The following is a 13900-nucleotide window of genomic DNA, read 5'->3' on the forward strand; positions in this document are numbered from 1 at the left end:
TGATGGGGGGGAGGAAGAGGCATGCCTTAGGAGGAAGTGTATCATTTATCTGTATTAATAAAAAAGGAACAGGCTGGGGTTTTTTTTAAATTGATCTACAAAACCAACACAAGCAGGATTTGTGGATTCCAAGTTCTCAAATCTTGCTATTCTGACCTATCCCTCTTTGCCCCTTTCTCAAACCATATTTTGATTTCACAAACTAGAGGTATTAAAATTCATTTTCTGTAATACATTCTGCCACTTCTGCAGTACTAAAGAATTTTGGCAAAAGACAAAATATATATCCCAGAAATCTTACAAAAGAAAACTTAACCAGGCTCAAGCAGTTCCCCCAGCCACCATAATGCACACATAGTTATTTATATTACTGAAAAATATAACCTTTCTACCCACAGGACCCTACACACAAATATTAAGAAAAAGCACAGTGAATGTTTAACACACAGTATATACACATAATTGTGATGTTTTGATGCAGATGTAGGTCACTAAAAAGATACTAGAACAGACCACTTCTTCAGTTTTTCTTACTATTTAAAACTTGCTCATTAAACTTGCTCATTACGAAAGTGGTAATTATTTCACTCAAGTGACAGAAACAGTCGAAAATTTCTGCCCTCCCTAGCCATTACAGTACTACTTCAACAGACTATCTGTTTGCTAATAGTGGTACCCCAGAGGAATGCTGGAGGTCCAACCTTGCTGCTAAGGAAGAAACATTGGGGTGGCACCCAAAGTATATTTAGTCTGAAAATCACTGTGCCCAACTCACTAGGATTTCAGCATGCTCAGTGTTTCAGCTACTGTTCTTGATTTCACACGATTGTATAACATTTGTAAATGTTACACGCACACAAAAAAACCCCAACATTGGCAGCTCATGGCGCTCTTTGTGACCTTGGTCATTAAGATGACTGAAATAAATGAAACAAACTATGCAGTCAGTCTGTTGGGATTTACCCAAGAACATGGTAATGAATCCACTCTTACAGCATCAGTGGATAGCAGGTATTGCTTGGCAGGCCTTTCAAATAAGGAGGTTAAAAATCATGATTTTTCCATATGCTACCTATTTTTAACTTCCACCGTATTAATCAGCATAAAAGCAACCCACAGCAGAGTGCACGCTCAAATTTTCTTGAAAAAGTTAGCCGGAAAACCATAGGCTGAAAAATTAATGAAGTGAATGTGAAAACTGATCTTAAACTGGACTACCATATAATATCAATATTGAAAATTTCAAATAGAATTGTTTAAAATTAATTTTCCATTGTTCTTTCTCCCACACTATACACATTTTTACAAATAAGTTAACACTTTCTTTATACTCACTTTTTATTTTCAGCCCAATTATGGAAACTATAGCTAATAGCTATACTAAAGCAAGAAGCCCCTAAAAGATAAAGAAGATAAAGTGTTTATTTCAACATTAGCATGACCAATATATTTTCCTTTAAAATTTCATATTAAGGTTATTTTGTCTATAACTGAAAATCAGAATAATTTCACCTCTTCTTCTTTTTCCTCTGGCATTTAAAAAATAGGTTTAGATGAGACAGAGCTGTCAGAAAACATTATTTCCTGTTAACACTTTTAACATTAACAAGCTCAGATGTTCAAACATTACTTAGACAAAATGGGAAATCCAGCATCACGTCGACAGGTACTATGACGACTTTATCTTCGGAACAGAGCTTCATTAGACACCCACTGAACCTACTCAGGTATGCCTTTTTCAGTTACTTAAACCTTTTAAATTAAGGTAAAATTTGGCAATGGCAAGCATCCATACTGATACTGTCAAGTGTATCAGCAGATTATTGATCACAAGCTGCTGATCAATGACCAGCTGCTGCTAAGAAATTCAGCAAGATATGAAAGGGTCTAAACTCGTTATCAAATGCCACCTGAAGTCATTCAGATATTACCCATTGTCACAATCACACCCATTCTTCTTCTAATCATCCAGACAGCAACATTAGCCCAAAGCATTTATCTCCTGTCTTCGCACTGATGCTTAGCTAGCCAAACGACTGCACAACTTGTGTTGAAGGAGGTTCTCTCAACAACAATCTGAAGCATATGCCTTAGAGGCTCAATTACTATACAGCTTTGCAGGGAGTTAAAAATGGAGCCGGAGAGGAAGCTCCAAATGGATCTGAATAAAATGGTTCTTCTGTGATGGAAAACCTGCTACTCATTTTCATACACTGCAACCACCCTAGACCTTCAGTCTTGCAACTTCCAAGGTCATAAAGGATGAAGCTCAGCTGTCTCCTGCCCCATCCGTGCTCTCAACTTGGGCAGTTGCAGCCAATACAGGTCAAAATGGAGCCAGTGAAATTCCAGAATACCCTCTGGTGTATTTTGAATAACTGATCTTCAATGACTGTTGAAGAAGGTGAAGGGGCAGAACTGTTCTACCAAAAAAAGATGGTCACAGATCTTACCATCTTCAGAGAAAAGCGATGTGTCACATCTTGCCAAAGACTAATACAACAACCATGTAAACAAAGTTGCTGTCCTTCCTCCTTCAAGACAGCAACAACTTAAGGAAATAGCAAACATTAATTTGAACAGCTACTACACACAATTTAAATTAATGACCCAACAGCATTTGGGTCATCTTTCTGGTCTCTTGCTTTCCCAATAGTCAGGAAAGGCTTATTTAGCCAAAAAGCATCCATTTTCTCCTCAGCTCTTTCTCCTCATAGAAAAATTATTAAAATCGGAAGTTTTCCTATGCTTCTGCAGCATAAAGTTTTCTCTAAAGGTATGCTGACAAACTTTCACAACTATTTATTTCTCAGAGGATTACAGCAAGTCTGCACCAAGGCCTATGTCTTAAGAAGACTGAATTCCAAGTAAAGAGAAAAAAAAAAAAAAACACACAAAACCCGAAACACACACACCACACTTTTCCACTCACTTTCCCAAGTACAAGCAGCTTGGGAACTGTAAATATTACCCAATACCTTCTAAGAAACTCTCATTGGCCAAATAAGAATGAAAAATGGGGAGGAACCTTTATTTATTTGTCATATACACATACGATCAGTAGTGCAGTAATTAAATAACCAGATTCATCTGTGGGAGATGGGGAAATGAGGTAGATTCAAGAGGCAGTTCTAAGTTTCTCTTCGGGAGCCTTAGAAGTTCAGTAAGGCAGCAATATCTGACTACTGAAAAGTATTTCTCCATATGCATTTAAGTAGTATTTTAGTTTTTTAATAATTATTGATGAACCAGACTGGATAGCTATGTATTTACTGTTGCAAAATCAAATCTCAAATAAGAACTAAGCACTAAAAAGAAAATCAATTGTTTTACCTTTCACGTCATTTCAGATCAAATTCAAGTGCCATTTGTGGTCAATGGGAATCTTTCAGCTAGCCAGGATTTCAGTGGGCTTTGAATCAGAACATCCAAAAGCATTACTGCAGTGTTAAAATGATTTCAATTACCAAGCATCTTCTGAAAGAACTCAAAGTAAAACCTACCTCTTTAAAAACAAGAAAGAAGTATACCAAGATACTGTGAAATAAATGACTTATTTGTGGTGTTTTAAAATGCACTAATAAAGCTTTCGTAAGTTTTGCTAAAGAAAAACACACCCGGTAATTATAACATCTGACTGATATTCAGGGTAGCATCTTTGTAGTATTCACTCCTTCAGCAAGGTATGGTCTCAAAACAGCAACACCACAGGAAACTGTGGCGAAGCCCTCATCTTACTGTTGCATAGATACACCCAAACTAGCTTGGGGACAGAAACTGCATTATTGTTTTAGCCAAGGCACTCCAGCAGGTCTAACAATCCACGTGGAGAAGGGAGTGCCTTGAAAGAGTGTAATGAAAGAGGGTCAAGCTAACTCAAATTACCATCCATTTGCCACAGGCTAAGAGCATACACATGAACAATTACTGTGAATCAGATACCACAGATCAGCTGACATATGGTAACCTGTCATCCTACAATAACCTGTCCAAATACAAAGATAGCTTGAAATTTAGACTGGCTGTAGAGCTACAACTCACCCCTATTCAGAAAGCAAGAGGCTAAACCCTCAAAACTTTGCTTCTAGATGCATAAACTGCAAACAAGCAACAGAAGAGAACCCACAAATCAGAGCCCTTAAGGCAAAGAGGCTGTTACCAAACACTACAAACTGGGATTACCAAAAGGAAATAGTTACTGTAACACGACCTATTCATGCTAACCAGTCTTTTGGTATAAAAGCATGCACACAGTGTGATGACCATGAGACTGCAAATTCAGCTCTTCTGCTGGTCTGGACAGTGGTTATTTAAAACAAGTGTAATAATTCCAAGTACAGTTGTTAATTTTGCCTTGTAATGGCAATTCACAGTAGGACAAAACCCAAGCTTTTGCTTCCTAACCTCATTCCCAGGAGTGCTTGTTTCTCTACGCTGTGTTCGGGAGCTAGGAACTAAAGAGTTCTCTGGAACATAAGGAAGACTATCCTTCCAGGGGCCTACAGCTAAAATAACCCACAGGTACTCTTACTGTTCACCCCCCGTATTTTTCCATCCCAAGAGTAATGTCTGGTAAGAGGTTTAGTTCATTTTTAAAATCAGTTTTCACTAATAATTGCAAAAACCATCAGCAAACAAACAACCCTAATCCAAACACCTACCAAGCTCAATGAAGTCAAGCAGGACAGAGAAACTGAGGAAAAACTTTATATACTCTATCAACACTAGACTGGCACTCACATGGTAGAGCTCTACAGCTGAATCAGGTTTTTGCAATACAGAACCAGTTGCGCAAGATAAACACTACTATTATTTTGATATTGGAATACCAGTAATATCTGGTATGTATTGGAATGACATTTCTACACACTTTTGCTAAATAAACTAAGCAGAATCAAGAAAATATAGCTGCTTATCAGAAACAAACAGCCTTAGTGACAATGTTTCTAGGCAGAAAACAACTATGCAGCAGTTCGAGCTCCTAGAACAAAGCAGTGCCTGAACTCTCACATTTAAGACATCAGACCTGACAAACCTAGCAATGGAGTGGAAACTGCAGGTTTCTGTTACAACGAACAGTAGGTTTCATTGTATGTATGATAGCACGTATCGTAGAACAGAGCCACAGGAGCATTTCGACAGCTCAAATGGACAGGACCATCGCCAGTCACTGTGCAAGGCTCCAGCCTCACATGGCAGCTAAACTGATCTAACGGTTCTGCGAGGACGAGGGGCAGTCCCACTTCCTTCCTCCCGCTCCCAACTGCGTACCTGCTGACCACCTCTCTTACACACTCACTGAACTCTGCAGCTAGTTAGTTCCAAGAGCTAAACCAGTTGACAGCTATTCAGGGTGTTTTGGAGGCTTAGTTTCTGTGGTGATCTGGTTCAGGGAGCTACAAATGCCGACGCAAGGTAGGGGATAAGAACATGGAGCTAGAAACAGGAATAATGGGATAACCCCTTGCTCTCGCAACCAGGCTCTAAAATTACTTAGTTACCTTGTCAAAATGCAACTAAAGGAAGTATCTCAGAGGAGAGCATAAAAAATAGTCCCTAAAAGCCTGCTGAAAGAACAGTATGTTTTACGAGTGTTCATTTGTTGCTTGTCTGTGTCCTCCCAGCTTCTACGTATGGATGAACAACATTTTAAGAACAGGCAGCAGTATAACCAGCAGAACTCAGTTATTGAGAAGAACCACAATAACCGCTATGCAAGTTATCTTTTAAGAAGTATTCCTGATTCAGAGATTTTAATTACCTCGAAAAAAGTTCACTAAACTTTCTAATAGGAAGTACAATTTAAATGATAGGAGATTCTTCTAGAGTGTCTTCTTTACTTCAGAATCTACATTTAGATCTTGCTCTCCTCTTTTACAACAATTTAAAAGTCTTTTTTAAAAGCAATATATTATAAAAGCAGAATTTTGATAGATGTTCTGTAATTTCACTGTAGGTTTCAGTTTGCTTTCTCCCACCCCCCATTTCATCAAGAATTGAAGGACTCAGCCTAAAATTCTGGACTATATTCAGATACTGCAGTTTAGTACCATGAACAATAATAAAAAATCACCAGGTATGCTTCCCCTCCTATTCAAGTGCTGAACAGAGAAACACCACATAACCAAGAAACAGAAGTACTTAACAACCAGAAAACATGAGAGGATTAGGTAATGACAAAGTCAACTGAACAAACCTTTCATTTTCTCGATTCCTGTTAGTTCAGTCATGTTTTTTTCTCTTCTTTGCTTTTATTATCCACACATTGAACAGTTCTGATTTACTTTTCCTACACCATCTGTTATAATATATGAGGCTAAATATATTTAATCAGCACAATTTAGAAATCTTAGAGAAGCACGCTACCTCCTCTTCCGAGCAGACCAAATAGTTCACAGCCACAAGCTGTAAGAGGAAGTTCAAGCTCTGTCACAGGTGACCCACGTTACAACACACCTGGGGTATACTCACTGCCTTTACAGAAGTGACCCAGACCAGAGGGTGGGCCAAACAAGTTGTCCCCACTGCAGTGGCAGCCCCCTCTGGCTGCCACCTGCCCTCCTCGATGGTACCATGTGCAGAGTAAGTGTGCTTAATGTGCCAAATAAACACAGGCACACAGCTGTCCCTCTGTAGAGGCACTGCAAATTCAGCACTTGCCGGGCACACCAGATTTACCATGCTGGTGAGGAAACTGCCAATGTAAAGCAAGCTGCAAGCCTGACGTTCTCAGGCAGCTGCTGGGCTGACAAAGTGTTCACAGTGCTCCAATTCTATGCATATACATTAAATCCTCCATATCCAGTGCAGGTAATGTTTATTATGCTTAATGCCCTGCACACCTGCAATAAAAGCCTGACACATATTGGACAGCTTCGGTCTACTCCATAACTGTGATTCTCCCAGGAAGCACCAGAGCAGGAGTGGGGCACAAAGCATAACCTTCCCCCAAAGCAGAAAGATATCAAATACATCAATGTAGGAGACCTCATTACTTCTTTACTTAAACCATTGGGCTCAAAGTTTTTGTAACACAGAAACTAAATAAGAGAAGATTTGGTATTTCTGGGAAACTATAACAGATGTTAGTGGTCTTACGAATGACCAAAATACACCAAAACTATGGGCAATGAACATTACTGTGTATTCCAAGAACATATACACTTGATTTTGATCTCTCCAAAACAGATAGAAAGCTTTAGCATAAATTTAGGCACTTGTCCTACATGAAGGACAACAGAGGTACCCAGACACTCCTTTTTACTCATGATGCAGAATCAGGCTTTGGTAAACAGAAGTTGTACTTGAAGTACCCAATTTATAGATTCTAACCTTTTATCTGTAAGGTAGACTTTGGAAACTTTTCATTGCAGAAACAAGGATTACACATGCAGATGTAAATACATCTTTTCACAGCCCAGGACTCTCTTTTAGGGAATATGGAAAATCCTGTATTAGATTTCTTTCCACCTGGAGCAACTGATGCCTGATGACTTGACTTCTTGCCATAAGGGATGATCCTACAAAAACTGAAACCAATTTAGTTATTTTGATGCAAGTCCGGGCATTTGCTTCAGAATAAGAGTCATTTAATTCAGTTACTGTTACAGCCCAGCACACACCAATATAAGCCTTTTGGTGCATATATTAAAAAAAAAAAAAACGCACATGCTTACACACATGCACTTGAAATAGGGCCAAATAAAGACTCCTTAACTTTCCCAAGATATTTATCTCAGCATTACAAAATTCAAGCTTTGTGAGCAAGAAATCTACTGGAGCTTAGTTTCTACATGTTTGTGTCTTACACAGCTTAACCTACTCTTTCTCCCAGTACTTCAAACCCTCACGTCCCCTATACAGACAAATGACTAATTCAATTACCTTGTGCGCTGACAGGCCAGCTGGTTGCTGCTTCTTGGCATGGGCAGAGAGGGTAAGTTATAAACGTCTTTCCCTCATTGTCTTCTTCCTCTGGCCAGTCAATAATTTCCACAAAACTTAAGAACTTCAGACCCCTTTGTCAAATCTAGTTGAAATGAGTTAACAAGTTCAGAAGTTGCTGAGTGACAGACAAACTGACTGTATGGGTGTATAAGTCTTGTTTTGTTTGGAAAATAGATTGGGGGGAGGCGGGGGAGCAAACTTGCAAGGTAGGTTTACAGGCTGTATGTATTAAATATGCCTCAACTCCAAAAGTATTGACCCAGCTTAACCCAATCTAAATCAGAGCTGCCACAGTCCCACCACACCCACAGTGTTATGCCTTCCCTTGTACCGGCACTTGTGCCAAAAATCAACACGGGGAAAAAAAACCCCAGCAGTTAGCGTTTGGCGCAGGCAGCTCCAGAGCCAGCTCACTGCCTTGTCACATGGACACCGCTATCACGTAAAAGGAACGCGCAGGATTGTGGCAGACGCAGCTGCCATGGTGCTACACATTTGGTACTTTACAGTATACAGGATCCAGTCCTAAAAGCACTTAATACTGGACATAAAGTTCAGAACCTCATTGGTCAGTAATGTGCTGATGTTATAAAGAAGCACACATATGCACTAATGTAGTTATTATTTTGAGAAAAACAGAAAAAAGAAAAAAAAATCCTATGTGATAGCTCTGAGGTTGAGAGTTTTAGCTGCATTCTGGACAAGATTTTCTTTTTTTTTTTTTAAGTGTCTAACCTTGTCTTCTTCCTAAAACTGTAGCCAAACCTATACCCTCAAGGAAAAAAAAATAGCACTATAAGCAAACACAGCAATATTTAAACACAGACATCACCCAGTCCAGATTTCCTTTTGGGTTGACCATTGTCCTAAGGAAAATGAAAGGACCCATCTATTCTGTATCCTTCATGCAGAATTCCAAAACCACAGAATAAACCACTGGCAACCCCATTGGTGACTGGGGAGAGATCAGGAGGGAGAAGGTAAAAGAGAAGCAGCATAGTGTAGCCAGAGTGGCTAATTTAGATGGAGGGAGGTGTGAACAGCAGAACATAAGGCAAAACATCTTGGGAAGTATATCCTGATGACATCTTATCTTGGCTGTACAACACAGTGAGTTTGGGGGAGAAAAATTTTTTATCTGCAATCATTTATGATCTCCCTTCCACACTAATCAGAATACAGGTACACAATCATTGTTTATCAATGTATAATATAGATAGCATGATTATGCATTCATTAGATCTATTCACACTACATATATAAAATACATTAAAACAAGAATCGCTTCACAGTATAAAACACAGCTTTGTATGATTTTTAAACCCTTACAAGAAACCTTTGATGGGGGATTTTTATAAAACCATTTTTTTCTAGTGATCTATTTATTAATAACAGGAGTCACAACTTTATTTTTACCCAGTGGTAAAAAGCTCACAGTTGCAAAACACTGTCTACTTACACAGCATTAAATAATAAATAAAGCTCAAGACCTAGTACACGTTTTACCAAGCAATCTAATGATATGAAACAACAAGAAGTTCCAAAGATTAACTTTGTGCTACATTATCAACTCTGTTCCATGATATTTGTACTTGTAAGTACTGTGCTGTAATACAACGGAGGAAAGAAATTAATAATAACAAAGAATAATCTTCATTTAATCACAGCCGCACTCACATTATCTAATAACAATTTTTTTAAACAAATTTGAATCTGAGTTTAAAAAAAAACCCTTTCCTAATAACTTACACTGCTTCTTTTGTACAGCCTTTTTTAAGATGACCTACATTGCTTGGGAATAAAGGTGAAAAAAGTCACCACTGACTTGTGTGGTATACTTTAACCCTAGTATATGGGCTTATAATTTAGTAGCATTATTCAACATCCTTTGCAGTAACAGCCCTGCACAAAGCTATCAAAGTCACAGGTAAAACTGGCATTAGCTTCCAGAGATAGTGGATCAGACCTTGCAAGTTCTGAGATAGGAATAGGAACTACACCCAAATGTAGATATAAAACTAGTAACAAAAGACCCCAACATTCTCGATACATTTTTGGGCAAGTCAGACTAGTGCAACTGACCTTCAAAAATGGAAGGAAAAAGCTAGCAGTGATCCATATGGAACAGTAATTTCAGCAAACTGTGAAACTTGATTTTGTTACAATTTTATCACCACTAAGTGGTAAACACCAATGAACAACGTGAAAAAAAAAAGAATTAGGTGAATGTAGAGTTCTACAAAACGGCAGAGTAATACAAATAAATTGCAGCCTCATATTTTAAGAGAAAAAGTTTCTGCCTGTATCTTTAGCAAATTAATAGCATATGAACGGTTTGAGACAGGTAGTCCAATGTAAAACTGAATAATCACAGCATTTAATCCATAAGCACACCTTTCCGGATGCCTTTCAGAAGTTATATTTTCATCTGTTTAAAAGAAAAAGTAAACTGCGGGGCTGAAAAAATTCTATATTCTGCATATGGAACATCGATGATGAAAATCCTCAGTACATGTCATTGAGAGCAGGAAGTTCTTTTCGTGGTTTTTTTTTTGTTGTTTTTTTTTAAATGTCAGTATACCAGAGAAGTCATTTTAATTATATAATTATTAAAGATTTTGGAAGGTTTACACAAGACCCATAATTGGGCATAAGACATCACATCCTCTGGTTATATACACAGCAATCTGGTCTGGGTAACATTCTTCGCTCTGACCAATGTGTGCGAGGAGGGGCGGGGGAAGGAAGGGGAGGGAAGGGAGGGGGGAGGAATGGAGAATTAAAAATACTTCCTCCGATTAAATTTTCTTTACTTCATTTGCTTAAAATGTTTTGATTGTATAAAACGCACTAAAATATTTATCACGATGCATCTCCGTAGTTAAAATACCTTGTTCTCGATGTAATATCCTAGATACTCAAACAAAAGACATTCAGATGACAATGAAGGCTTTTTTTTTTATTTTAAAAAGACATTTGTACATCTAAAACTGCACCACGGATCAGTCTCCTTTATCATGCCAGAGTTGTGACAGCCAATGCATAAAAAATTAAAATCCAATCCACCAGATAAGACATGCAAAATGTCTCCTCCAATCCCACCCCCATCTCGCCTTCAAAAAAAAAAAAAAAAACCAGCCCTGCACATACGGAGCACACGCACACTCGCACCCCGAGAGCCATCACTGGGGCGACAGTGCCAGGGCCGGGGGACCGCCACCCCCTCGCCCCCACCCCCCTACCCCAGCACTAGCGACCCCGCTCCGGGCTCCATCAGGGGAGGAATCCCACCTCGCCGCTTCCCCATCCCCTCAGACAATGGTGCTTTCCCCCATTAGCTCCAAATTGTCAACATTTTTACGCTAGGCCCCGGCCCCACCGGCGCGGGCGGACCCGCCGGGCAGGGCTGAGGCGCGGGGGGCCGGAGCCCCCGTTCCGTTCCGGCCGGCTCGGGGCCGCCGGGTGCCGCGGCGGGGGCGGGCGCGGGGTTGGGGGAGAGGGGGGCGGTGTGGCTGAGGTAAATAAATGGCCGATCGGCCGCGGCCCGCGCCCCCCCGCCGGGCGCTGTAACCGAAGCCCGGGCGCCGAACTGCGCAGCAAACATTGCACGGCGGCGGCGGGCCGCGGAGGCTCGGCGAGACCCGGGCCGCCGCCCCCGGACACCATTTCGCCGACGGCGGCGGGGAAGGTGTCGGCGCAAGTTGCCCGGCACCAGCCCCCCGCCCCCTCCGCCCCGCAGCCCCCCCGGGCGCCGCTCCCCCCGCGCCCCGCGGCTTCCCGCGTCACCTCTCCCCTTCGCCGGCCCGGGGGCCCAGCCCGCCGCTCCCCGCGGGGAGGCACCGGCTCTCCCGGGCGAAGCCTCCCCGCAGCCCCCGGGGACGGGGCGGGGGGGCGTTCGCCCCGTTCCGTCCCGAGAGGCCGGCGGCGATCGGCTCCCCCCTCCCCGGCGGGCGTGGGAGAGCGGCCGGGAAAGGGGCCGAGCCCCCGCCTCCCTCCCGCTCGGCGGCAGGGCCCAGCGGCCCCGAGTCGGGGCAGAGCCCAAGCCAAACAAAGCGCGGCCTGAGCGGGAGCCAAGGGTGAAGCAGCCTGGGCTTTTCCTGCCGGTGCCCGGCCGGGCGCGGCGGGGCCCAGCGCCGCCGGCGAACCCCGCGCAGGCCCCCGCTCGGCGCGGCGGCGCCTGGCTTACCCCGATCCCCGGCGGCGGCGGCGGCGTTGTTCCTCTCCTGCTGCTGCTGCACCGGGCGCGGCCTGGACACTCGCCTGGGTCTCCTGTTGGCGGCTCGGACCGAGTTCATTTGCCGACTCGTGTGGGTGGCGGGAGGGGAGGGGGGGAATCCTCCGGCAACCGGTGCCTCGTCGGGGAGGGGGGGAAGGAGGGAGCCCCGGGGCGGCCGCCTCGCAGCAGCGGGCAGCAGGGAAGGAGGGGGGGGTCTCCAGGCGCGGGTCCCGCCGCCGCTGCCGCCTCCTCGCCGGCTCGCTCGAGAGGCAGAGGAGCCGCCGGCCGCTGGCTCTCCCGAGCGCTGGCTGTGGGGGACGTTCGCGCCGCGGCCCCCCTCCCCGGCCCCCCCGAAAATCCCTCTCTTAAAGGAGCCCCGCGGTCCTGCCCGTCTCAAGCCCGTCGCTGCTCCGTGGCAGGAGGAGCCATTGACACTGCCAGAGACACACACTCGCGGGGAGGCAGCCGCTGGCGGCCGCGCTCCGCCAATCGCCGCCTCCCACACAGCCGGCCGGCGGCGGCGCGGCCAATCCCCGCGCCGCTTCTATGGGGCGCGGGGTGGGGAGGGGCGGGCGAGCGGCGCGGCGCGGGGTGGGGTGGCGGAGCAGGATATAAGGGTCGGGGCGGCAGGCGCGGGGGGGGTGGCGGCCGCGCGGGGCTGGGCCGGGCCGGGCCGCGCAGCGCCTCGCGCGGCAATGGCGGGGCCGAGGCCCAGGCTCGGCAGTGGCGGGCGCCGCCGCCGCCGCCACGGCGTGAGGAGAGGGCGCGGGAGCCGGCCACAGGCGCGGGACCAGGGCCTGGCAGGGCCTTGCGCAGGGCCTTGCTGCGCCGTCCCGTCCCACCGGATCCGCCTGAGTCCGGTGGGCCAGGGAGGGGGCGGGCCGGTGGGAGGGGGCTCTGTGAGGGCGGCCCGGGTGCCTGTCACCGGCCGGCCCGCACCACGGGTGCCGCCGGGACCTCCGCGGAGCCTGCCCGCGGGCAGCCAGGTGGGAGCGCAGCAGGAGAGGGAGATTGGAGGGGCCCGAGTGCCCGCGGCCCGGCGCTGAGGCCGTGTGTGACACGGGAGCGAGGGAGGCTGGCGGCGGCAGCCGAGACTGCCTCGTGTGTGCTGTGTGCCTTGGTAACCCTGCCTTGGGTGTGGGCTTAGCCGTGGTGCGGCTGGGGCTGGGGGTGCCGTCTCCATGTACTGGCTGCTTATTCCCCCACTGGTTGTTAACAACTTTTTCACTCGGGGAACGTGTCTATTCCTCGGTCAGCGTGCACACTCGCGTTTGCGTTAGCTTTTGCTAATACAACAATATGCTATTTATCTTGGGCTGGCAGTTTAGGCAGTGTATGAGGCTTCTCCTGCTTTATTATATTTGTCATGTTGGTGCTCAGCTGGTGGCCTGAGAGCAGAAAAAAAATGATTGAAGTTAGCTGTGCTTTTTTTCCTTTTCAGAAATCACTTAATAAAATGGATGGCAAAATCCGAGCAGTAAGGAAGATACCTGCTCTTTGCAGGGTTGCTCAGGAGTCTCCTTCTGATGCTGCAAAGGTGGGTTTGTGTGTAGTCCTGCTTAAACTAAGCACTTAGAGTCAGCGGAATCAGGGCCCATGTCTGCGCCTGAAAAGCAAAAGCTCTCTGGTATAAAATGTAAACAGTGGTTGTAATTAAAAACACGTTAGGCAGGAGCTTGTCAAAGCTGACAAATGAAGGTATAACTTTAGCAAATGACAGCTTTAAAATAAAAAAAA

The 13900-nt window shown here is 44.8% G+C and overlaps 1 protein-coding gene across 3 annotated transcripts in view; it reads right to left on the bottom strand.

The window, feature by feature from the left end:
• Nucleotides 1-12626, bottom strand: part of FBXO11 (F-box protein 11) — a 79432-nt gene extending 66806 nt beyond the window's left edge. Inside the window, exon 1 of one of the 3 annotated variants that reach the window (XM_075147325.1) lies at nt 12134-12626. In XM_075147325.1, the coding sequence (XP_075003426.1) occupies nt 12134-12242 (109 nt within the window). In that variant the 5' untranslated portion in view covers nt 12243-12626. The remainder of the gene's footprint in view (nt 1-12133) is intronic. The other 2 variants (XM_075147323.1, XM_075147324.1) reach the window with 2 other exon arrangements.
• Nucleotides 12627-13900: the final 1274 nt, after the last annotated feature.

The sequence above is a fragment of the Calonectris borealis genome, chromosome 3, assembly GCF_964195595.1.
Source record: "Calonectris borealis chromosome 3, bCalBor7.hap1.2, whole genome shotgun sequence".
NCBI classification, from domain to species: Eukaryota; Metazoa; Chordata; class Aves; order Procellariiformes; family Procellariidae; genus Calonectris; species Calonectris borealis.